This window comes from Equus przewalskii, chromosome 14 (assembly GCF_037783145.1).
Source record: "Equus przewalskii isolate Varuska chromosome 14, EquPr2, whole genome shotgun sequence".
Lineage (NCBI taxonomy): Eukaryota > Metazoa > Chordata > Mammalia > Perissodactyla > Equidae > Equus > Equus przewalskii.
Genome location: NC_091844.1, coordinates 66,573,508 through 66,600,386, shown reverse-complemented (window position 1 = coordinate 66,600,386; position 26,879 = coordinate 66,573,508). Strand labels below are relative to the sequence as shown.

General features: G+C 40.0%; 1 protein-coding gene across 2 annotated transcripts in view; it reads right to left on the bottom strand.

Annotated features, from left to right (window-relative positions):
• ALK (ALK receptor tyrosine kinase) overlaps positions 1 to 26,879 on the bottom strand; it is a 654,920-nt gene that overhangs the window by 318,772 nt on the left and 309,269 nt on the right. For both annotated transcript variants that reach the window (XM_008517365.2, XM_070572938.1), the window contains exon 4: positions 565 to 766. In XM_008517365.2, coding sequence (XP_008515587.1) covers positions 565 to 766 — 202 coding nt within the window. The remainder of the gene's footprint in view (positions 1 to 564; positions 767 to 26,879) is intronic.

Here is a 26,879-nt window from a genome sequence, read left to right as displayed (position 1 = left end):
ATTTACTGACATAGATATTGGGTGTGACTTCAGCGTTGTATAAGCCTTAGAGATTCTAGAACAAAGCTTGTTCCAATCTCTGCTGAATTGATACCATTGTGGTTCCCTGACCAATTCTTCTCTGGGGTCCCACACTCCTGTAGGACCTCCTTGGGTGGCCACAGTAGTTTGCTCTTTCCGTTCCTGCTCAAGTTCTGCTGCTGAAACTGTTTCCAGCATATTAAGTTACTTTTACTTTGGTCTTTTAACATTCCCCTTGGCTGTTTTCTTCTTGGCTTCATCTGGACTCTGGGAAATGAATATCTTTAACACCCACTCATTAAATGCCGAATCTGCCAGCTGGTTCTCTGGCCTCTGGAAGGACTACCAGCCTGGGCAGCCAGAGGATCCCACAGATCAGTGCCCAAGACACTACCCAGAGGATATTAGCAGTAATAGCTCAATCTGGACCCTACTCTTTAAAGGACAATTGTGAGTTTTAAGTAGATGTCACAGACTCTGGAAATATGCAGCCAAAAGCCAAATCATTTATATAATCTATTTAGGACTTGGGGAACGACTTACCCATGCTTCCCTGGAGTGGGTACCAGGAGGATCTCTCTGCCAGCCTCGTTGTGGGGCAGCAGCTGGGCGACGTACCTCCCAGAGGGCTGCAGGTGCCTGTGCACGGAGACAGCCAGCCTGCAGTGCTCGCTGCTGCTCCTCATCCACGGGCTCAGGATGGTGTGCTTGGAGTTCGCTGAAGTGTTGAGGAGGAGGAAGGAGCCTGCCAAGAAATAGGGAAAGTGACTCTGCAGGTGTGTCCAGAAAGGAGGACCAACAGCAGTTCTGTTGCAGGATTTAGAGACCAATGGCAACAAAGTCAGTGATGCTGGAGGCTTTTCTCACCTTCTTCACACACACTCAGCCCTCTTCCCTGTCTCTTAGATTGACTTTGTAAAAACTAAAGCCTGAAGCGAGAGGACAGTGACTGAGGTCTTAGGTTTTACAATCAGGCAGACCGAAGTTCTCACCTTAGCTACTCTGCTTACTAGTCTATGTGACATACGTATGGAGAATACTTTACCTAGTTTTAGGCAGAGAGGAAGCACCCTATTAAATAATCAATTATTTGATTTCAACTGTCCTCTAAGTTAAACGATGACAGTTCACAGGTTCTTTGCCAGCCAATAGGAACAACTAACAAAGTCCCATAGGAAATGGGAAGAACAGGGAGTATTACCTAACCCCCCAAGAGTAACCAGAGTCAGAAACCCAACCCAGGTGCTAACATGTTGTTATAGATTTACATCCTGGTCTAGGGTGACAGGCTAAACAGAGTCACTCCCTCCATAATGTGCCAAGAGTGGAGCCAGGACATCAGTGTCATCTTGTAAACATCCATGTACGGTATCTCCATACCCTGCAAACTAGGACACTCAGAGGTATCTCAGGCCACCCTATAGGTCACAGTTTAAATCAAGGCAGATCTGAGTTTTCCATATCACATTCAAGCCAACTTGACAACTGAATTCATGTCTGTTGGACAATTCAGAGTTTTCTAGGAATGTATGGGTTGGATCTATGTTCTCAAATAGTTATGACTGGTTAAAGGTTTTCCTTGAGAGGTGGGTGGCTTGGAGAGGCAGCATTTGGGTCGCTTATTATGTAGTGGTTAAGATCATGGCTCCTGCTCCTTCGTTTACTAGCTGAGTGATCTTGGGCAAAGCATCAACTTTCTCAGGTTTCCTCATTTATAAAATGGAGTGAGAAGGGTTGGCTGAACTCAATAATCTCTTAAAATCCATTTCAGCTCTTAAGTCTATGAGTCATGTGAATTTGCAACTAGTCTCCACAAAGAAAGCCCTACAAATCCCCCCTGGTGCCATGCCTGTGGCAGAGTTTCCCTCAGGGGCAAGCCAACCCTAATTCCAATAGCACGGGCCAAGTGACCTACAAGAAATCTATATTCATGGGGATTACTGTCAGTGTAAAAGCACAGTAGCATTTTATTGTTCCAGGCATTCCTTCTGATGCATTAATTTTCCTTGCCACACTTCTGCACTGAAGTTTTGGACCATTAGACACTGCTCCTTTAGCAGTGGAAGCCTATTCCAACAAGATCCCCGACTTCTCCAGTGGGAACCAGCTAATGAGTGCTCATTCTTCTTAAATCACCCCCCGGCACTTTGAATTGGTCTCCTTCTGCTGATAATCCAATTTGCCAAGTAGGCAAATGAACTAGCAGCTTTCGATAGAGAACAATGTAGATGAAATAAGGGGGTTCCTATCAAAAGCAAGCATTTGTGAAGGAGAAGGTATTGTGTCAGGAACCGGAGATTTGCAATATGGGCATATCTCATTTTATTGCACTTCACAGATATTGCTTTTTTCACAAAATGAAAGTTTACGGCAACTCTGCATTGAGCAAGTCTATCAGCACCGTTTTTCCAAAAGCATTTGTTCACTTTGTGCCTCTGTGTCACATTTTCAGAGTAATTCAAACTTTTTCATTATTATTGCATTTGTTAGGGTGATCAGTGATCTTTGATGTTACTGTCATAATTCTTTTGGAGCACCATGAACTGTGCCCATATAAGACAGTGAACTTAATCGATAAACGTGTGTGTTCTGACTTCTCCACGGGCTGCCCCATCTCTCTCTCTCTCCTCAGGCCTCACTATTCCTTGAGACGCAACAATACTGAAATCAGACCAATTAATAACTCTACAATGGCCTCTAAGTGTTCAAGTGAAAGCAAGAGTCACACATCTCTCACTGTAAATCAAAAGCTGGAAATGATTAAGCCTAGTGAGGAGGGCATGTCGAAAGCCAAGACAGGCCAACAGCTAGAGCTCTTGTGCCAAACAGTCAAGTTGTGAATGCAAAGGAAAAGTTCTCGAACAAAATTAAAAGTGGTACTCCAGTGAACATATGAATGATAAGAACATGAAACAGCCTTATTGCTGATATGGAGAAAGTTTTAGTGGTCTGGTTAGAAGATCACACCAGCCACAATATTCTCTTACGCCAAAGCCTAATCAAGACCAAGCCCCTAATTCTCTTCAATTCTGTGAAGGCTGAGAGAGGTGAGGAAGCTGCAGAAGGAAAGTCTGAAGCCAGCAGAGGTTGGTTCATGAGGTTTAAGGAAACCAGCCATCTCCATAGCATAAAAGTGCAAGGTGAAGCAGCCAGTGGTGATGCAGCAGCTGCAGCAAGTTATGCAGAAGATCTAGCTAAGGTAAGTGATGACGGTGGTACACTAAACAGCAGATTTTCAGCATAGACAAAACAGCCTTATATTGGAAGAAGATGGCACCTAGGACTTTCACAGCTAGAGAGAAGTCAGAGCCTGGCTTCAAAGCTTCAAAGGACAGGGTCAATCTCCTGTTAGGGGCTAATACAGCTGGTGACTTTAAGTTGAAGCCAGTGCTCACTCACCATTCCCAAAATCCTAAGGATCTTAAGAATTATGTTAAATCTACTCTGCATGTGTTCTATAAATCGAATAACAAAGCCTGGATGAGGGCATATCTGTTCACAACATGGTTTACTGAATATTTTAAGCCAGCTGTTGAGAGCTACTGTTCAGAAAAAAAGATTTTGTTCAAAATATTACTGCTCACTGACAATGGTCACCTAAGAGTTCTGATGGAGATGCACAATGAGATGAATGTTGTTTTCACGCCTGCTAAGACAACATCCATTCTACAGCTTATGGATCAAGGAGTCATTTCAACTTTCAAGACTTATTATTTAAGAAATACATTTCATAAGGATGTAGCTACCATAGATAAGTGATTCATCTGATGGATCTGGGCAAAGTAAGTTGAAAACTTTCTGGAAAGGATTCATTATTGTAGACGCCATTAAGAACATTCATGATTCATGGGAAGAGGTCAAAATATCAATATTAACAGGCGTTTGGGAGGAGTTGATTCCGACTCTCATGGATGACTTTTAGGGGTTCAAGATGTCAGTGGAGGAAGAAATGACAGATGTGGTGGAAATAGCAAAAGAACTAGAATTAGAAGCGGAGCCTGAAGATGTGACTGAATTTCTATAATCTCATTTAACTTTAACGGATGAGGAGTTGCTTCTTATGGATGGGCAAATAAAGTGGTTTCTTGAGATGGACTCTACTCCTGGTGAAGTTGCTATGAAGATTGCTGAAATGACAACAAAGGATTTAGAATGTTATGTAAACTTAGTTGGTAAAGCAGTGGCAGAGTTTGAGAGGATTGACTCCAACTTTGAAAGAAGTTCTACTGCGGGTAAAATGCTATCAGAAAGGAAGAGTCAATTGATGAAGCAAACTTCATCATTATCTTCTTTTAAGAAATTGCCACAGCCAACCCAACCATCAGCAACCACCATCCTGATCAGTCAGCAGCCATCAACATTAAGGCAAGACCCTCTACCAGCAAAAAGATTAAGACTCACTGAAGGCTCAGATGATGGCTAGTATTTTTTTTAGCAATGAAGTATTTTTTTAATTAAGGTATTCACATTTTTTAGATAGAATGCTATCGCACACTTAAAGATTACAGTATAGTGTAAACATAACTATTATATGCACTGGGAAACCAAAAAATTCATGTGACTTGCTTTATTGCAATATTGGCTTTATGGTGGTGGTCTGGAACCTGCAATATATCCAAGGCATGCCTGTATTCTGGAAGTAGATTAATGTGACTTCTAGTTAAATTCAGGATGAGGTCAGCACAAGACTGTTTCTGAGCTGGATCGGCGACATGGGGTCAGTACTAGAAACTGAACCCTCTTTAATTCTTGGGAAGTTTCAGCATGGCATATAGGCCTTTGAAAAGTGCTCTACAACCCTCAGTAAATAATCTATATTATTACCCTGTTTTACAATCGGGGACACATTCTTGTCATGGGCACAGAGGTAAAAGAAACAGATTAGAATCAAAGACTCAGAATTACAATTAGACTTAGAATTAGAAAGGACTTAGAGATCACCTGATATAATGCCCCTGCTTCTCTAGAGAAGCAGACTGGAGATCCGAATGGAGAAATGACTTGTCCAAAGTCTTACTTTGAAAGTCCAGACCAGACTCTAGGTTTCTGGACTCCTAACCACTGCTCTTTTCCTTGTATCTTCCTCATCGTCCCACTGTATCCTTTATCCTAAAGTATGATCAGGGTGGCTTGTGGCCAAGTTGTGTAGTTCAGGAACGAGAGGATGGAAAGGGAGAAAGACAAGCAGATGGGTACTGGACCAGATCCATTTGTTCACTGGTTTCCTTATTCTCTCCTTTCTGCTCTGAAATTTCATTTATTGGATACCTACTTTGAGCAAACACCCAAGCACTGGCTCTGCCCTGGAGACACAGATATGAACCAGACACAGTTCTGGCCTTTAAGAAACTCCAGGTACAGTAGGGATGATGAGATGTCTGCATTAACTATAATCAAAAGTAGAGGTTGTAAAGTCACAAGATACATACAGGTAAAGCACTTTGGGAGGCTCCAGGAAGGAGACATTAGGTTCAGTTGGGAAGGTTCATAAAGAAGATGAGCTTTGAGCTAGGTCTTAAAGAGAGAGGAAAAGAAAGATATTGGCAGACCTGGCTGTGCAAGAGTTGAGAGGAAGAGGAGTAAAGGCATAAATGTAAAAAGTGTGCAGTAGCATTTGACTGCAGAGTGGGGTACATGTAGAGAAGACTGGGAAATAAGGAAGGTTTGGATTGTGGATGTGGGACCAGTTCATAGAGAACATGTAACTCTTGGCTGAAGATGTCCAGCTTTATTTTGTGGACCATAGGGAGTTAGAAAAGGTTTTTGAGCAAGATAGCCACATCATCAGAGTGGTGCTTCAGGAAGATTAATCTGGTATGGTGAGGGAAAGGAAAGAATCCTTTCCTATTGACCCAACGTCATCCTTGCCATCCTGCACCACCAGTCTGCATCAGGCAAGGATACATGCAAATATGAGGTATTTAGTATGTTACTGTTGTAAGCAAAGGTGCCATGTTGGGGACTGACTCAGGGATCGCCTGGGGTTGCCAATACTAAATTAGTTTCTATCTATCCAGAGCAGATGAGAGTCCTGGAAGCATCTCTAGGGGCAGAGTCTTGCTCCAGACACTTTGGGGGCACGGTCTGGGATTAGGATGAAGCCACACACATCACACATAAGGGAGCAACAACTGTGCCCTGGTCTAAGACCCTGCTCTGACGTTTTCAAGTTGGAGGAAAGTTGGTTTGAGACCAGTTTTTTGAGCTACTTAAGGAAAGAATGTAGGCAAAATAAAGGAGGCATTCTCCTTCTCAGAAAGGTTACATGCATGTGCGCATGTGTGCAGACACACACACTCCTGGGAAACTCAAGTTCCCAGCAGGAGAAAATCAGCCTGAAGGTGCTGGGGCCTGAGGCTCTTCCTGCACTACTGTTCCTCCTTCCTGGCTGTGGAAACATATGTAAATTCTGTCCTTGTAATTCAGTACCTCAATAATGAGACTCTTTCAAAACTGACTGGAAGACGGATTATTTTTCCAGTTCTAATATGAGAGATGATGTTTATATGAATTTTATTTTGTGCAACTGGACTATCAATAAGAGACTGAGCTTAAAGTATTTTCACTCTCAATGAAACTCTATAGTTGGGAGCTATCTCTTCATCAGCAGCTTTCCTCTACCAAAAATAAAAAGGAAAAATACATTTCATAAGCTCCTTAGGATATTGTCAGTATAAATCTTTTAAAGTCAGTGAGAATTCATCTCTCCTCGCCCTCTTTTCTGTTTCCTGTTTATTTTGCTCAGGCTAGCTTAGGGCTACGCAAAGGCTCCTGGGGTCCCTTCTAATTAAGAAGGATGGCCTGGCAGCTCACAGACCTTCCCCCAGTGTGGGCATGGGGGAGTGGAGAAGCAGATCAAAGAGTCCTGTTTATACGGTGCCAGGATCATGTTTTGCTTGTTATTGGATCGTGTTGATATGTTCAATGAAATACGAAACGGTTATTATTTTCTACCTCTGGTCACCAATATAGGGATATGTTGCTCTCATCTCAGCCAGCAGGACTCAAATTATGAGCCAGAAACGAAGGGGCCTGAACCTTGATGTCAGACAGACTCTATCATATCCAGGTTCTGTCTCTAACCAGTTCTAGGCTTTAGACAAATTATTTAAACTCTTAGTTTGCTCAAATTTAATATGGGTAGCCTACCTTATACGTCTGTTGTGGAGACTAAATTAAATAACATGCATGAAGTGGCCAGTACAGTGGCCCTTAGTAGGTATGTGATAAATGTTGACTTCCTGCTTTGAGTCTTAGTCTGGAGCTCCTTTTATCCATCACTAATCTTGGAATCAGGTCTGAATTGGAGCCTGAGCTCTACCACTACCAAGCTTCTTTTGTTTGTAAAATGAAAGGGTTGGATAGAGTCTCTCTAAGGACCTATAGAGCTCCAAACTGTCAGTAATTCTATCTTGCTGCCTAGAATATTATCAATCTAAAGGAAACATGTCAATTCTCCAAGCCCCCAAGTCCTAAAGACTTCTCTTAATTCACCTCTCTGAGGATTCTATCCCAACAGTTTCAACCAGCTGGCCAAATACTCCATTAACTCTGATTCCCTGCCCTGCTTCCTCTCTTCCAGTTAACACAAATACATCCCTGAGAAGGGCTCCTGTCCTAGCATCACTTCTTTCTGTAGACGCTTCTACTATAAGGCTGGTACTACCCTTAAATGTCTGGAATTTAACACAATGCTTGCCACAGGGCAGGTACTCAATGACTTTAAAAATCAAAGTAATTTATACATATGGCAAGGAGTCCAATAGTTCAGAATACCTCATAATAATAATTTTTTAAAAACTATCCCAAAATCCTGTTCTTCTCACCAAGTCCCAAAAACATTTTTAAGGATTTCTAATTTCTTTTGATGACTGCCTTCATAACTTTAAATATTATGATATAGTGTTATTTGTTGGTGCAATAACTTTATACTTTTTAGATTAATGGTACAATAAGAAAAATTATACTCCTCCCTCCTAATACTTAAATTTTTAAAATCACTTTTTACTTTTTTATTACTTACCTTTGTAACTTTACATGATAAATTTATTATTTGTTCCATACATGTTAGACAGTATCACCTGACTCTCCCACTAGAAGATGAAACTATTAGTCTTCCTACCCCTCTCTGCACTTTTTCTCTTCCATGTCCACCTCCCAAGTCAGCTGTGCTTTTCTGTACATTGTCAAGGTTGGGCAAGAATGATTAAGTCTTGTGTTTTGTTTACAGGTTAATGCTAAATGTTGAAAATCAATAAACAGAGTTTTTATACTGATGACTATATATTTTCCCACTACAGTGAACAAAGGTTGTATTTATCATCTTCTCCATAAGTTCAAGAATACATCCCAATCCATGGAGAATGTCCCTAGCATCAGGATCAAATGAATATTCTCTCTGTCTTTCTCTCTCTTACATTGTCTTACATTGTCACTTGTCAAAATTGTCCCACATTTTAATTTGCCTTATATTTACACCAGAACTTTCTGGTGCAGTTTGTTTTTCCAGAAATTTCTAATTGATTACTCTTGTATTTATTTTATATGGCCCTTCGTTCTTTCTTCTCTTTTATTTATTTTCTATCTGCCTTTTTCACCATATCACTAACACTTCTATACACTCTGAAAATTCACTTCCTTCTTCTTGAAAACCTTGACTTTCTGTTTTAATTTGTACCAGTTGCTTTCTGGGCCTCCAGAACAGCTATTATTCCATAATTTCTTTCCACTGGGACTCTTCCATTAGTCCCACCACCCTCAGGAAACTTTCTCAGGGGGAAATTTCTTTGTCAATCTTTGAATATCTGAAATATTTTTATATTGTCTTCACATTTGGTTGATAGCTTTTCTCGCTATAGTTTCTAGATCAGAAATTTTGCTTTAGAAATTTGAAGGCCCAGCTCCGGTGTTGTCTAGCATCTGTGTGACTGAGGAGAAGTCTAAGGCGGGTTTTATTGTTAATTTCTTTGTAGTCAATCTATTTTTCTCTTTGGAAGCTTTCGTGCTCTTTCTTTAACACCGAAGTGCTGAAATTTCAATACAATATATCAAAGTATGGATCTCTACAAAAATTCCTCAGTAGCATTTGGTAGGCTCTTTCAATCAGAAAAACATGTGTCTCTTTCATCTCTGGTAAATCTGCTTTACTATTTCTCTGCTACTGTCATTCCCGTCTCTTCTCAGTCTTCAATCTTTCTGAAGAGCTTTATCTTTTCTCAGTTACCTAATTTATCTATGTTTCCTCTGGGGTCAATTTTTTATGTTGATATTTCTTTTTCCTGCCACTGGGTTATTCATATGGTGGATGATCCTGGATCAGCCCCTTATATTTGAGCAAGAGAGGCTAGGAACACTATAGGAACCTCTGTGTCCATAGATGGTGCTTGTTCTCTATGTCAGAAGTGGCCTGATATTAGGCAAGTGTTGGGGGCAGGCCATTTTTCAGGTGCTTGTTCCCCAACGCCAGCGTGATGAACACATCACCGTGGGCATGAATGGTCCGATTGGCAACCCTACTTCTTTCAGTCCACTTGAATTTTTAGAAATGAGCTCCCTTTTTCTTTCCCTTGTGGTTAAGCATCCTGCTACTATTTAGTCTGGAAAAAGGGGATTGAAAAGATGTGAAGACCAGATGGGTTAACCACACCATAGAGGAATTTCCTTCTTCTTCCGTACTATCATCCTTACTTCTGGACAATGCCTTATTAGTACTCATTGTCATGCCTCCCAGCAGATGGGCTCCCTCCTCTGCTCCAAATCCCTTTTGCATCTTCTCAGCTATGGCCACTTTATTTCCTCCATAAACATCTCCTCTTTGTGCCCTAGAAATTGCTCATGGTTCTCTGTTCTGTTTGCTATTCATAATTTACTCCTCCGTTGAATCCTTTATTATCAATTTAGTGGGATTGCAGGAGAGAAGAAGACAAACGTGTGCTCAATCCACCATCCTGAACCAGAAGCCTCTCAATAATATTAAGTGAGAACATAAATAAACAAATGTATAGATGGACAGATTTCCATCTCAGTAAATCACACATGATTCTGGCACCATTGGCTAATTGTCCATATTGCAATTAAACTATTAAATCATTTTTATAAGCTATACTCATTCAATTGATCATGATGCCATTCATATTAGACGAGACCTAAGGAACAGCAGAAGTTTAACAGTCTGGAATATGGACAAAAGAAGTGCAACGTGATGCACACAGGCCTCATACAGACACATGCCACTAAATGCAGCGTCAGGGAATAATGCTGCGCCATCCCCCAGAGTATCTTCCCCAGAACACAAGCTCCACAAGGTGCTAATAGGTACTATGAGAAAGCTCGGAGATCAAGTAAGTTTGCGGATTACTGGGTTAAACAAGACCAAACAGGCTTTTTCACTGCAGGACTTCTTAGAACCTTCATGTGCCAATAAGAGTTGTGACTCTTCAAGCGTGGAATATAAAATGAAGATTTCCCAAACTCCTTTAGGCACAGAACTCTTTTGCTATTGTGTATAGTGTACCATGGAATATGCTTTGGAAACTCTCCTCTAATCTACTTCTGCTTTAGTGACTATTTGCAGAAAGTAAGAAAGGAAAAAAACACCATGAAACAAGAAGATCGTGTAGAAGGTGAATAATTTATCTATATCTATATCCATCTATACCATCTCTTAAATCTTCTCGGTTTGTCTGACTTTCAAATTATTCTCTCATCAAGCACTAAGCTCCTGGTGACAAAGTAGTTAATTTCGTGTGCTCTGCTTCGGCAGCCCAGGGTTTGCTGGTTTGGATCCCAGGTGCTGACCTACACACCACTTATCAAGCCGTGCTGTGGCAAGCATCCCACATATAAAGTAGAGGAAGATGGGCATGGGTGTCAGCTCAGGGCCAATCTTCCTCAGCAAAAAGAGGAGGATTGGCGGCAGATGTTAGCTCAGAGCTAATCTTTCTCAAAAAAAAGAACTAAGCTCTATGGTAGAATTATGCTTTTGGAAAGACTCCTCTGAATTACTGTTTTGTGTCTCTACCTGGGGAGATGTAAAAACACTACATTCCATATCTGACTTTCAGAATGTCAGAACTAGGAAAAAACATTGTAGTCACATAGCTTAACCCTTGCTGTACCAGGGAGAAAACCAAGAAGCAAAGAAGTTAAGAACTTGCCAAGGTCACACTGCAAATTAGTGGCAGATCTGGGATTAGAAGCAAAGTTTTCAGACTCCATGTCCAGTGGAACACTCAGCATCTGCCTGTTCATGATAGAAATCTACAATGATGTTTTCAGTCAAATGTCCTACGGTTTGGTCCCCACTTACCCAGACAACACTTTCCTTTCTCTGCACTCTCATAGCTCTGAGGATCAGGCCCAGTAGATTGTCTCAAGCCCACCCATCTTACTGTCCTCAAAGGTCACAGACAAAGGACGGAGCAGGTGGGACCCAGACAGATGAGTCCTCCTTTGGAAATCACTCATGTGGGCTTAGGGTCGTCCCCGATAGCTGGGCAGTATTTGAGGGTCTCATCTGTTCATGTGGTCTCATGAAGGTGGCCAAAGCAAATTGTGGCCACTGAAAGAGTTCCCTTATTGTTTATTTTTCAAATTCTAATTCCATGACCCTCTAATTCCTTGACCCTATGTAGCCTCAACTGAGGTTTTAGATTTTAGAGAATTTTGAAATTTAGAAGAAGGAATAGATGGGATCATCCTCATTGGCATGCTTTGCCTAATGGAGAGATAATGTAGGAACCCAGAACTTCAAAGGCCTAGAACTCTTGGGACTCTTTAGTCCAACCTTTCCACCTTGCGGGAGAGGACATCCAGTCCCATGGGGTGAAGGGATATGCCTGGCTTCTATAAGCAGGTAGCTGAGCTGCATTAGGACTTGGACCCTCCAACACCAGCCCTGTGCACTTTTACTGTCTTACCCTGCCATGAGGTCAAATATTTAGAATTAGCTTTGTTACCCTATACTGCCATGACTTAAATGCACCTTCACTGGGCAGCAGTTTGAAGAGAAATGGTATCAGTTTTTGAGCTTAAATGATTAGAAAAACAAAATGTGTTTGTTAAGGGAGGGGAGGGAGGTAGAGGTAGTTGATTGTTCTCGACAGTGTTATTAATCCTAACGCTATGAGTTCAGTTGTAGCCTAAAGTAGCAGTACATGTGTATGCGTGGGGAGTTCTGTAGACTACTCTCAGGTCCAAGTTAACGGAGGCACAATTTTCCTAGAAATGGTAAAATATATTGATGTTCATCTGTATGTATAGTAAATATATGTATCTGTATATACCTGTGTGTGTACAGCTACATATACATATATATACACACACACACGTAAACACATATATGTGTAGGAATATATATGTGTATGTATGTGTGTATGTGCATGAGTATGTTTATATAGACCCCCTTTTAGATTTCTGATCCTGTTAAAAAGAAGAAACCTTTCTGGAGGAGACACAGTGGTTTTTTTAACCACAGGTTTCATTTAGCAAAAAGAGAAAAAGCTAATAATCCCTACATACTGCATGTGTGTCCTGGGGTGTCAGCAAAAAAAGATAACAAAAGGCAAAGCAAATAAATAGAAGGAAAGAGAAGCTAAAGTGCTGAGAAACCCTTTTTCTCAAAGAGCTCATTTTGGTAATCCTCAAGGAAAACAGAAAAGCACTTGATCTGATGAGAGGGAGAAAGGGAAGCCAAATGAAAACTACACAATTGATTCAACTCAATGAGAAACGGGAGGAAGGACAGAGGAAAGTGCCTGCTGTGGGCGGTAGGGAAGGGAGGCAGGTAGGGGCCCACAGTGTCCTCGGTGTAACAAAATCCACTTTGCAGAGAGAGAAGCACGAAAGCAAGTTTTCCCCTTTCCACGTAGGTTCTTAGCTCTGGAATCACACTGTTCAGTTTTTGCTTTAAGTCCCAGATGTCAGGGTATAAAAATCTTCCCTGTTGCTTTTCAAATTTTGCTAAGAGGCAGCAGATTTCATTACTTTTTCTGTGCATTTCATTGATTTCTTTTAATTAAAAAAATTAAAAAGCAATTTTTCACCCCTTTCCTTGTGGGAATCTCACAGGATTGCAGACTCATAATAATAAGTTCTGACGTTCCATGTCCTGTGGCTCTCAAGCACTACACTGTTGAAGAGGAATATGAAATGTGGGCGAATATTGGCAACCAAGCCATGCAGCTGAAAAGCAAGGGAAGGCCACCATGTGTCACCCACGTGTCACTCTAGGAATGCTGCATGGAGCACCAAGAGACCATCCCTCCCAACTCTTCACTTTTCAGGAGCAGAAACTCACATGTAGGAAGGTGAGGTACCTGCCTGAGGCAGGCCAGGCATGGCAAGATGGCTAGGCTGAGTTCTCAAAGGTTCTAGAATGATCTGGGCTTCTTCTAACTGGTCTTCCCACTTCTCACTTATCCTCCTCCCATACATTCTGCGCACAGAAGCCAGAGCCATATCCTTAAATGTAATTCAGTCATTCCCTTCAATGGCTTCCCATTGACCGTAGATTAAAATCCAAGTTCCTTACCTTTGGTCTACAAGGCCCGAGGGGAACTCACCCGTAGCAGGTATAGTAGGTTGGCTCACTCAACTCCCCGACTGACTCCCTTCTCTCCTGCCTTTCTCTTTTGCTGAGACTGGAAGTTAAAAAATGACTTGATTTAACTGACTTTTATTACAGATAGGAGTGGCCATGTGACACAGTTCTGGCCAATAAAATCTAAGCAGAATTGTGCTCATAGAGTTGCCAGAGTTAGCAAATAAAAATACAGATCACCTAGTTAAATGTGAATTTCAGATAAATGATGAATAATTTCTTAGTACAAATATGTCTTGAATATTGCACGGGACATGCTTATACTAAAAACATTGCTTATTGTCTATCTGAAACTCACGTTTAACTGGTCATCCTGTGCTTTATCTGGCAACTCTATGTGCTGGGGAATTTTGGGAAGACTTCCCCTCCCTGCTTCTTTCTTCTTCTTCTTCTTGCCTGGAACATGGACATAATGGCTGGAAGTGTGGCAACTGTATTGTGACCATGAAGTGAAAAGCATGAACATGTAGAATAGAAAGGTAGCAAGAGCTGAGTCACTAATGGTGTTGTTGGACATCTGCACCATTGCTTGTCTCTGGTCATCTTATGGGAAAATAAAACACCCAAGATCTTTATTTGGCTAAGTCGCTGTTACGAGGACTTCTGTTGTTTTGTAGCTGATGCTCTGTGAGCAGGGATCTTGTCTGTCTTGGGCCAGCTCTTCAGTGCCTAACACAATGACAGGGACAGTGCGTCCTCAGTAAACATTTGCTGAATTGATAAAGAAATGATACTTAATAGAAAAGGGGGTAATTCACTTGTTTCCTTGTGTCTTATCTAAAATAGAGTCATTCTTCTTATTTATATTGGGGAGAACACTTTTCCCTTTTGAATGGACTGGTGGCTACAGGAAGGGGCATTATTTGCAATGCAAAACAAATCACCTAATGTTGTTTTTTTTTAAAGATTGGCACCTGAGCTAACATCTGTTGCCAATCTTCTTTTTTTTTTTTCTCCTTATTTTGCCCAAAGCCCTCTGGCACATAGTTGTATATTCTAGTTGTGAGTGCCTCTGGTTGTGCTATGTGGGACGTTGCCTCAGCATGATTGACGAGTGATGCCACGTCCGCGCCCAGCATCTGAACCGGCGAAACCCTGGGCCACTGAAGCGGAGCGCACAAACTCAACCACTCGGCCATGGGCCATGGGGCCGGCCCAAAACAAATCAATTTTTAAACACCTGGAAATTTGGACTCCTAAGATCAGTGTTTTTTAAATTGTGTTTTGTGACTCATCAGTGGGCCATGAAATCAATTGAGTGGGTCATGATCAGAATTAAATGAAAAGGAGCAAAAGGAAGAGGAGAGGAAGAGATCAGGAGGAGGAAAAAAAATAGAATGAAATTTTAAATATCCATATTGTAATTTTCCTTTGGGAAATAATGGCTGTTGATCTATACGTACACACACACACACGCGCAAACACACTTCTGCGTACCATGCTGTTCTGTAAAATACACTTCTCACCGTGGATCACAGTTAAAAAAAACTGAAAGGCTCCAGATGAGTATTGTTGACAGGTCCATATATGGAAATTACATTGGCCTGCTTCTGGCCCCTGAGCCACCTTTCATTAGCTAGGTGACTTTGGGAGGAGAAGTAATCTATTTGGACAGCATTTTATGATTTATAAAACTCTCTCATACAAACAATCTTACAACAACTTAATGAAACAGATGCTATCCCCAGTTGTAGCTGTGTCTAACATGGCAGCCACTAGCAATACATGGCTACTGAGTACTTGAAATGTGGCTGATGCAACTGAAGAACTGAATTCATTTTATTTAATTTCAACGAATTTAAATTAGAAATTGATGCTTGATTCAGTTATTGGAAAAATATGTTTGGAATAACTTGGGCATGAGAACCTAATTTTTCAACAATAAATTTTATGAAATACAGATAAAATATTTCAGATAAAAATTTAGCCTCCAAAATGAAATATAGTATTAGTGTAAAATGCACACTAGATTTCAAAGATTTAGTACAGAAAAAAGAATATACAATATTTCATTAGTAATTCTATATGATTACATGTTGAAATGGTAATATTGGATATAGTGGATTAATCAAATATATTACGAAAATTAAGTCACCTGTTTCCTTTTACTTTCTGTAATGTGGTTTCTAGAAAATCCAAAATTACATTTTTGGCTCACATGATATTTCTCTTGGACAGCACTGCTCTAAGGATTAACTGTCTTGCCCTAGGCCACTGGATGAGTAAATGCTCCAACCACAATTACAACCCAGGTCATTGGATTCCAAACCCATAGCTCTTTCCACTAAACTACAAGCCACATCTCCCTGGGCCTCACTGTTATCTTTAAAAAGAGTGAGTGAACTATAGGGTGATAATAATGATAATGAGGGCTAACATCTAATGAGCGCCTAACATGTCCTGGACGCTAGGTTAACATTTTACAAGGTTACTGCATTTGATTTTACAACAACCTGATAAGGTAGATAAGTGATTATTATACCCATTTTCAGATGAGAAAACTGAGGCTCAAAGATATTGATTAACCTGCCTATCAGCTCAAGGTAGCGCAGACTGAGGGGCCCTGAGACTAGAAGGTCCACGCAGATGACTGAATACTTAGGGCCTTTCCCTGGACTAGGGCTCTCATTAAAGCGCTGGGCTCTGTTTGAGTAACATGTAGCTGTACCTCCCAGAGGCCTGTTAGATTAATTTCCTCTTTCACTGCTGATTCCAATACTAGACAGTAGAAATCTCGAAGCACCACAGTCTTTGAACATATAGATAAGGCTCGAGAAGGTGACTTTGTATCTGAAAAATTTTCAGCCAGAAAAGTGAAATATGAGCTTCATTACTAAAGGTGCTTATTTAAAGATCTACTTGCAATGTGAAACTAAATTTCAATATATCAGCCTTCAAATATGGGGACAAATCATACTTTCCCAGTGAAATTATTTTTCTTTTGTTATAAACATTGTGTATGCTCATTAATTACAATTTAGAAAAAAAAAGGTAAAAGAAAACAATTTATCTACAGTCCTACTACTCAAACTTTCTATTTTGTTTGTTTTTTGTTCCTCCATATGCGTGGGATGTTTAAAATTTATAATTCCACTAAATATGCTTTTTTTCTTGCTCTTTCACTTAACATTGTGTCATAAGCATTTTCTCTGCTCTTATGTAGGCTTTGTAAATATATTTATCAATACCTGTATAATATTCCAATAAGTTGATATCACATTTAAACTATTGCTTTAGTTTAGACAATTCAGTTGTTTCCAGTTTTTTGCTCATATAAAGTTTTCCCCTGTTCCTCTGAATATCATACTCGTCCTAGAGGGACAGTCTACCCACATGTACCAAAAACCTTAAACCGTGCAAGTTCTTTGACCTAACAAGTCCTTTCCTAGGAATATGCTTCAAAAAAATAAGAGTATCTATAAAGACTTCTTTGCAAAGTTGCTTAGTGTTATTTAGGCGAACAAATATTTAGAAATGGCAAATGTCTGACATAGGAGATTAGTTAAGTAATGTATGATGTATCCATGTGATGAGGCACTTCATGAAGCCACTAAAAATATTGTCTTAAAGAACACGTGAGGATTATTAAACACCATTGCTAATAATAACAACAGCTCTCCCTTATTGAGTCCCAGGCACTGTGTTTATGCATATTCAGGATCTTCTTTAATCCTTAGCAATCCTAAACAACAACAAATGTGTTTGGTATCATTATTCTCATTTCCTTTGTACAGACGGGGAAACAAGCTTAGAGGGTTAGGTGACCTCTCAGGGCCACACTGCTCATTGCCGAGTAAGCAATAGAACTAAGACACAAACCTGGTGGTCTGTCTCCAGGGCTTACACCCTCACTCATGCTATGTAAATACCTGTGATGTTCATGCTCTGTCATTAGATGGAAAAGAAAGGTACCAAACAGGATGGGTAGTTGATCTCAATTTAGCAAAATCTAATAAATATATAGATTTTTTAATATGTAATATAATAAACAAATTATATGGAAATAAAATAGGTATATGGAAAAAGAAAACACTTGAGGGCATTTACCAAAAGGTTAGATGGGTAACTCTGGGTGGTAGAATATTTTTCATTATATTTTTTAATTTTCCAAAACATATGTTACTTTTTTGTATTTTTTTATGGTAGTAAAATATACATAACATAAAACTTACCATTTTAACTATTTTTAAGTGTACAATTTGGTGGCATTAAGTACATTCACAATGTTGTGCAACTATCACCACTATCCAATTCTAGAACTTTTTCATCATCGCAAACAGAAACTCGCCATTACCCACCACCAGCCCCTGGTAACCTCTTTTCTATTTCTGTCTGTATGAATTTGACTACTCTAGGTAACTCATATAAGTGGAATCATATGGAATTTGTCCTTTTGTGATTGGCTTATTTCACTTAGCATAATTTCCTCAAGGCTTATCCATGTTGTATTATAGCATGTGTCAGAATTTCATTTCTTTTTGTTTTTTTTTCTCTGAAGAAGATTTGCCCTGAGCTAACATCTTTTGCCAATCTTCCTCTTTTTGCTGGAGGAAGATTTGCCCTGAGCTAATATTTGTGACAATCTTCCTCTATTTTGTATGTGGGTCTCTGCCACAGCATGGCTGACAAGTGGTGTAGGTCCATGCCCAGGAAGCAAACCTGGGCTTCCAAAGCAGAGCATGCTGAGCTTAACCACTAGGCCATGGGCTAGCCCCTGGAATTTCACTTCTTTTTAAGGCCAAATAGTATTCCATTGTATGTACATGCCACATTTTGTTTATCTACTCATCTGTTGATGGACATTTGGGTTGTTTCTACCTTCTGGCTTTTGTGAATAGTGCTGCCATGAACATGTGTGTACAAGTACCTGTTTGAGTCTCTGGTTTCAGTTCTTTTGGATATGCACCTAGGAGTGGAATTGCTGGGTCACGTGGTAATTATATGTTGAACCTTCTGAGGAACCACCACGTTGTCTTCCACAGTGGCTACACTATTTTCATTCCCACCAGCAATGTGCAACAATTCCGATTTTTCTATATCCTCACCAACATTTATTTTACTTTTTTTTTCAAATAATAGTCATCCTAATGGGTATGAAGTGGCATCTCATTGTGGTTTTGATTTGCATTTCCCTAATGACTAGCGATGTTGAACATCTTTTCATGTGCTTATTGGCCATTTGTATATCTTCTTTGGATATCTGTCACTCTTTAAATTAGAAAAATAAACCACAATGAATTTTATGCAGGATTAAAAATAAAAAACATATCTAACTGTGTCCTTTCCCTGCTTCTATTCTTGGCGCTGAGCCTGGGGTGAAGTTCACGTTACCAAAGCGTGGGCTGGCCGGGCTCCCTCTGCAGCCTCCTATCCAGCCTCTCTGCCTCACACCCAATGCTGCAGCAGTTCCAACCTTCCTGTAGACACCACGTCTTTGCCCACGCGCTACCTTTTGCAGAGATTGCCTTGCCTTCTTTTCTTCCTTCTCATTGTTCTTTTTCATCCAGCTAAATTCTAATCACCCTTTAAGATTCAGCTCAGGATCGTTTCTTCAAATAATCCTTCCAAACCCTTCCGACCGAGCTATGGTCTTACTCCTGCATTTGCTACATGCTGTGGATGCTTCTGCCATTTGCCACCTAATGATGGAGTTATCTGTGTCTGTCTCCAGCACAGGACATACTCACTCATTGAGAATAAGGGTGGGCCTTTGTCATCTGCATACACCAATGCCTAGCATAGAGAAGGAGCTCACAATTTCTTAACAGAACTGAACTCTTGATTTATATTAACTAACTGCTTACCAACAAGCCTTTCCATTTTATCTATCAGCAATGCATGGAGGTTCCTGTTTTGTTGCACTCTTGCCTGCACTTCAAATTATAATATTTGTTGTTTCAATTTGCATTACTTTAATTACTAGTGTGGTTGAATCATTTCCCCATATGTTCTTTAATTAGTAATTTCTCCTCTTTTATGAATTGTCTATTCATTTCTTTTGTTCAGTTACCTATAGGAGGTTTAGTGTTTTCCTCAATGATTGGTAAGAAACTCTAAAACAAGGCTATTAACCCTTTGTCTCTTATATTTGCAAAAGAAATTACTCCCATTTGTTCTTTGTCATTTATTTATTTATTTATTTTTTGGTGAGGAAGATTGGCCCTGAGCTAACATCCGTGCCAGTCTTCCTCTACTTTATATGTGGGATGCTGCCACAGTATGGCTTGATGAGCAGTGTGTAGGTCCATGCCCAGGATCTGAACCCGTGAACCCCAGGCCGCCGGAGCAGAGTGCATGATATTAACCACTGTGCCACCAGGCTGGCCCCCTTAAGTTTGTTTTTAATGTAAAAAATTTGAACAATTTTATGCTATCAAATCTTATATATAAAGTTTACCAATTTGTCTTTTTATATTTATGAACTTGAATGTTCTGTAATGGCTTTGCATAGTAATACTTTCAATAATATTTGATGAGAATAACCATTTTATTTAAAGGTATACCAATTACTTTATGGGTCTTTGGATGGAACTTTTAAGCATAATTATATTCATAGAAATCATTATGTGAAAAAAAAAGAAAATCTAAGTGAAGTCACTGAACTTATATTGTAAATTGAGCTTTCTTTAGACTTCTTATAGCTATTATAGCTAGGTAGAGAGAAAAGCCCTAAATTTCAGGTGAGATCTAAATTGCAAAACAGTAGTCAAGCCTGAAGAAGACTTGGGAAAGAGCCAGCAAACTGTCAGCCCTCAGAGCCCATTGCCTATGGGTAGGCTTTCCTTTGGCCCAAGTCTTGGTCAACTGTTTTAAAATTTGAGTTGGTAGTCAACATTTAAGAGTCAGGAAACATCAATCACACAAATATCTGCATACCAGCTGCTCTAGACAAGATTTAAAAAAAGATAGATCTGGCAACAATAGACCTGGTCTTTTGGTGACAATAATTGGCTGAAGCTGAGTATTGCTACCCCTCAGATGGTCGTGTGCTCTCACTTCCCTGCAGCCCCCACCACTCCCTCGCATCTCATCACTGAGGATGAGGATCAGTGGCCATTTATCATCTTACTCTTGGCCCACTTCACTCGTTTACTTTGTCTTCCAGGCTGCTGTAGGCATTTGAGTTTTGGTTTAGGACATCAAATCAGGCTCCTGGATCTGCTTGGTAATCTTACCAACCAGGGAGCTATGAGCATTGAACTTAAATCCAGTGCTTCTGAACTGAGATCAGTTAATCTGTGAGTATTTGATCTATTTCTATAAGTGGAAATTGCTGCCTGCTTCCCACCTCTGCCCAATATCCCTCTCTGCTCCCCTCTCCCTTGGTTTGCATTTAGTGATTATAATTTATATTGACATCAATTTAGAAATTCTGTAACTAAAGCCCAGCTAAAGAAGTAAATGGTGAAATGACCCCCATTGGGAGAGCCTGAAGATGCAGTTGGTATCTTGCATCTTGCATCCTAATGGCCACAGGTAATGACAGTAAATAAATAGAGGCAGGCTCTCAATTTTTTTAAAAAGCAGGAATGCTATGAGTTTAAAAATCAGAAAAAAAAAGACCAAACATCAGTCAGTTGTCTAGGATTAAAGAAAACGAAAAGGATAACTGTTAAATATTTATAAGTGAGATTTAGAAAAAAAATTTGGTTGTGGAAGAAAAAATGGGTCTTCAGATTGTTAAAGCTGTAAGTTTGTGCAGAAAAAAATTGCCTGAAGAGCCAGGCTAAGGGATCCTGACATAGGAGAGGGGATTTCAAGCCTGTGTGGCTGCATCCCTACTGAGCGAGGAGATAGTCAAACTGGCCCCAAGGGGAACTTGCCATTAGAGCTCTGCTGGCCCAACTGCAATGACCAACTGGTACCCGGGAGCCTACCTGGGAGACGCTGTAGCCTAAAGTGGTTCTAGTCCCAGTGTTCAGAGCTCTGACCACCTGGGCCAAATCCTGGCTCTGCATTACTTGCTGTGTGGTCATACTGTAGGATCAGGTAAATAGCCTCTCTCAGGCATTTGTAAAATAGAAACGGCAATAGGACCCTCTTAGAGAGCAGTGGTGATTAACAGGGGAAAACCATGCAAAAGGGCTTAGCATCCTCTCTGGTATTCAGCAAGGGCTCAATAATAGCTCACTCTCACTATTATTGTCATTACAATTGTTACTATCACAAACAAGACTGTCCTGAGCACTCGTGTTGCTGTCAAGATAATTTTCAACGATGAGGGATAAAAGAAATGCAGCAGAGACAAATTCTCAGGTCACAGTCACTATATACGGACCTGAATTGGGGTAGGCCAGTCAGGGGGATTAGAAAGGCAGCCACTGTGATTTCACAGGTTCACTCTTCTTTTATTTATTTATTTATTTGGTGAGGGAGATTGGCCCTGTGCTAACATCTATTGCCCATCTTCTTCTTTTAGCTTGAGGAAGATTGCTACTGGTCTAACATCTGTGTCAGTCTTCCCTTACTTTGTATGTGGGATGATGCCACAGCATGGCTTGATGAGCGGGCTGTAGGTCTCTACCCAGGATCCAAACCTGTGAACCCTGGGGCCACCAAAATGGAGTGTACACACTTAACCATTATGCCATTGGGCCGGCCCCAGGTTTACTTTTCTTTAAATACAAAAGTTATTATCAAGAAGTCTTAGGGTTTGCTAGTGATTTTTGTGGGGCCTCTGAGAACTATCTAGGTTTCATTTAAACTTGGAAGTGACATTCAGCTTAGGGTTTTCTGATCAATATTTTACCTGTACAGGTTTCTACTGATGACATCTTCTAGGTTTCTCAAGGCTTGTTACTAGACCCCTTATAAGCTTACACTGTTTAGCTTATGTTATAAGCTGTAAATCTCTCTTCTCCAGCAACTTGTCATAAGTTACATTTCCATATTTTGATTTCTTCCTTCTAACTAGTTAAATCAGAAATATCTTTACAAATCTTTCAGGTTTATTATCTGACTCCCTTCTACAATATTTCATAGAGCATGCAGTCTATTCCATGGATAGGATCATTTGTCACACAAATGTGTAATAAAATCACACATACTTTGTTCTCTAAGTACTGTGTAGGTACTAACAGGTAGATGTTCACTGACTGATTGATGGCTGAAAAAGAGCAAATGCAACCATTTTTTTAATGGAAAAAAATAAAAGAATACGGGAGCTAAGCATAACCCTGAAACTGAGACACATCCTCTAAATTCTGCTTGTAAGTAGCCTAGAGCAGAGCATCAAATAGCCCATTTGGAAACACTAAGGTATACTGAAAGCACTTGGTTCTCAGGAACCAAATGTTCATGAGCAATGTCAGTATTTCCTATCTTGCCAAGGATGCTGATACTCTCTTAGGGAACTGCTTCTGAAATAATTCCAATCAGATCCTCAGAGCTCAGGGCTCAGAGCTCACTGGCCTCAGATCCTGGGGCTTTCAGCAAGAGGGATGTGAAGCTGGCCAGAGCGGGAATAGGTAGCAGAGGCAGGTCAGCATCATTTACTTTGACCCTTTAATTAACGGCAGGGCTCCAGACAAAACTGGTGAAGGGCCCCCAAATGAAAGCATTCTCCTTCATCTAAAATACCCACTGATAGGTTATGAAATAGATCTTAAGCATCTACTATACACAGCATTATATTGGGTGGGTGGGGGATGTCACTAAAGGGGTAGATACACCCTCCTTGTCCTCAGGGAATATATGGTACAGTGGAAAGAAAAGCAAGAACAAACAAAAGGCACAGATAGGTCATAAGTGCGAGAGTTGTAAAATAATGCATGCTGGGTTTTTAGGTTATCGGTTAAGGTCAGGCATTTGTATATGTCCCATCTCCTGCCTTCTCTCCTCCAAGGTGACTCAGAGAGTCTGAGCTTGCAACCATGTGCTCTTTTGAAGCCCTGGCAAAAGAGTCTTCTGGGCCCAAGAGCCCTCCATGCCTTTAAAGAGATGAGAGGCTGTCTCTTTCCTCCTTCCATGTCTGGTCAGTGATGTCTGCACTGCATTCCTTGTTTGACTCCTTGTATTTCAAAAACTCTTCTGGTTGCTGAAAAAGACTGACACCAATCAAATCTGATGTGAAAAATTCTTCCCTCTTTCTGGCATCTATAAATGCTACATGATTGTCCTTAATCAAGGACGGTCTCTTCTTCATTTTCAAATACGTTTGTTTATGGCATATGTTGTAACACTTCAGATCATTTACAAAATCAAGAACTTTAGACCTGGAGGGACTCTTAGAATTGGAAATTTCTGATTCCATGCTAACATATTCCTGCTTATCTCAGGGTTAGTCCTTGGCTAAATGCTTTCACTCTGCTTCTCCTAGGAGTCCTTTTTACTTAGTTTTACCTACAGAATTAAGCCCAAACTCTTGAGCCCGACCCAACATCCTCTTTACATCTCTCTGCCCTCAGGTCCTGAATTCACTCTGTCACCCAGCCCCCAATCCACAGAGCTGGTCAGTGCCATCCAAGATGCCATTCTTCTTTCTCCATGCCACCAAGCCTTTGCACAGACCATCCCCTCTGCCTTTCCTCCCCTTTTCCACTTGGAAATCTCCTGCTCATACTTCAAGGTCCGTTCAAAGGTCATCTCCTCCGGGATTCCTCTTCCAACTTCCTCAAGCAAAGGTAGTCTTGTTTTCCCTTCCTCCATCCATAACTTTGTACTTAATATGTTATAAAACTTAGGGCATTATTATGACTGTGTGCCTGTGTTTCCAGGTAGTCTATGTTCTCCCCAAGGGCATAAATCATGATTCTTTCATTCATTCTCTCCAGCATTTATCCCAGTCCTGGCACATAGTAGATACCTATAAATGACTCCTGAACTAAATTAACAGGGAATTTAGACATAGAAATGTGATATAATCTGTCAATTGTTATATCAAATTTGAAAATTTTAAGATAGTAGTCTATAATTTTCTGTCCATAAACACTACCATATACATGCACAGTGGGAAAGCTATCTTTTACTATACTCAATATGCATCCAGTATCTGACACACTTTGAAGGATTCAGACAGGTCTACCCAGATCTGAAAGTAAAGAGAGTTCTTGAAATGTTGGATGGACTTCAGCTTAGCTGCCTAAAGTCATATAGATAACCCCAAACTAAACTTCAACAACCTTTCCAAGAATCAGTGTATTGAAGAGGGACCCATCTGATGGCCGTGGGACCCTTACTCTGTAGGTGGTTTTGGAGACTCAGAATTACATTGAAGCTACTTGTTAGGGATTCAGAGAGCCAAGAGACCAAACATCTTGGCATCTTGGATAACTGGGTAGGAGTGATGGAGTAGGTAGGAGAAGTGTCTAAAACTCTTGCCAATAGAGGCTTCACTGGCTGAACACTTGTCATCTCTGATAAGTAATAGAGATCTTCAGAATTATGGCACAATTTTTAATATGTTCAGCTTTCTAATCTTTGTTGTCTCTCTCCATTCTTAATATTTGCCATCAACCCTTAATGAGGTTCTATATCTTCATTTTGGGGGATATACTTCTGTTAATTTATCACCTTCGGTCCCATGAGAAATGTATTTCAGCAAGCCATGGATAAATTATTGTAAAGCATATTTATTTAGCATAATCTAATTATTGCAATATTCAGTAAAGGCAAAAGAATAAATCATAAATGAAGAGTAATGAGGGTGGAGCTACTGTGCATGTTTTTATGGTGTGTGTGTGTGTGTGTGAGTCTGCAAAACACATTCTCCAGACCTGGCTTGGTATTCAAACAGGATGTCTGGGCAGAGACACAGTACACTTTTTGTCTGTACTGTCCAATATAGTAGCTCCAAGCCCCATGTGGCTTTGAGCTTTTGAAATGTGGCTAGTTCAAATTGAAATGTGTTATAATTGTAAAATACACAGCAGATCTTGAAGACATCATTTTAAAAAAATGTGAAATGTCTATTTGGAAAGCCATTTTAAAGTTTCTTAAAATGTTAAACATAGAGTTAACATATACCAGCAATTGCGTTCTTAGATACCTACCCAAGAGAAATGAAAACATATGTCTACACAAAGATTTGGATGTGACTGTTCATAGCAGTTTTATTCATACGTAATAGCCAAAGACTAAAAACAACTCAAATCTTCATTAACTGGTGAATGGAAAAACAAAAGGTGGCATATCCACACAATGGAATATTATTCAGCAATAAAAACACCCAAAGTACTGACACATGCTACAATATGAATGAATGTCAAAAACATCATGTTAATGAAAGAAGCCAAACACAGAAGACCACATATTTTATGATTACCTTTAAGGGTATGGAAAGAGGGAATAGATTAGTGGTTGCCTAGGCTGGGGGATGGGAACTGAGAATGACTATAAATGGACTGAAGGCTTCTTCGTAGGATGATGGAACTGTTTTGAAATTAGACTGTGGTGATAGTTACCCAACTCTATAAATTTAATAAAAATCATTAAATCTTATTTCTAAAATGAGAAAAGTTTGTATTACGTAAATTATACTCACTAGCTCATTAATATGTAATAATTTCCAATGAAATTTGTAATGTAATAATTTTTACATCACTTACATATTGAAATAATAATATTTTGGATATATTAGGCTAAATAAAATGTAATATTAAAATTAATTTCATCTGTTCATTTTTACTTCTTTTTAAATGTGGCTACTAGAAAATTTCAAATTACATCTCTAGTTTGCATTATATCTCTATTGGACAGCACAACTTTAGAAGGTCCTATGATACCAACTAAATAATCCCCGTATCTCCATTCATTTTCAGAGAATGTGTTTGCCTTCTCCTGGCTCACAACAAGCCCCATGTGGGAACAGAGGGCTTGCATCCCTCACAAGACTCTAAAGTAGGGGGGACTGCCAGGATTGCAGGCTGACTATACAACAGCACGCTGGTGATTGGAAGAGGGGTGTGGACTGGGCATGGAAGAAGCTGTGGCTCTTTGCCAGCTGAGGTACACAGGAGCATAAGGGGAAACCAAGTTCAGTGTCAGGAGAGCATCCATCATGTCTGAAAATAGATCATGTTTGCTGTGAATGCACATGTCCCCACATCCTTTATCTCTCAACGCCAGTATTACCTGCTAAAATAATATAAGAGGATAAGCTACTAAAACCATCTAGGAGGATCTAAGCTTAAATGATACTAATTTATTGAGACAAAACTAAATTTTATTTTTAAAAATAATATCATTCAGCATGTTAAATGGGTAGATGTTAGTGGCCTGGTTGCGGGGGGAGGTATTATCACATTCTCTCCTTGTCTGG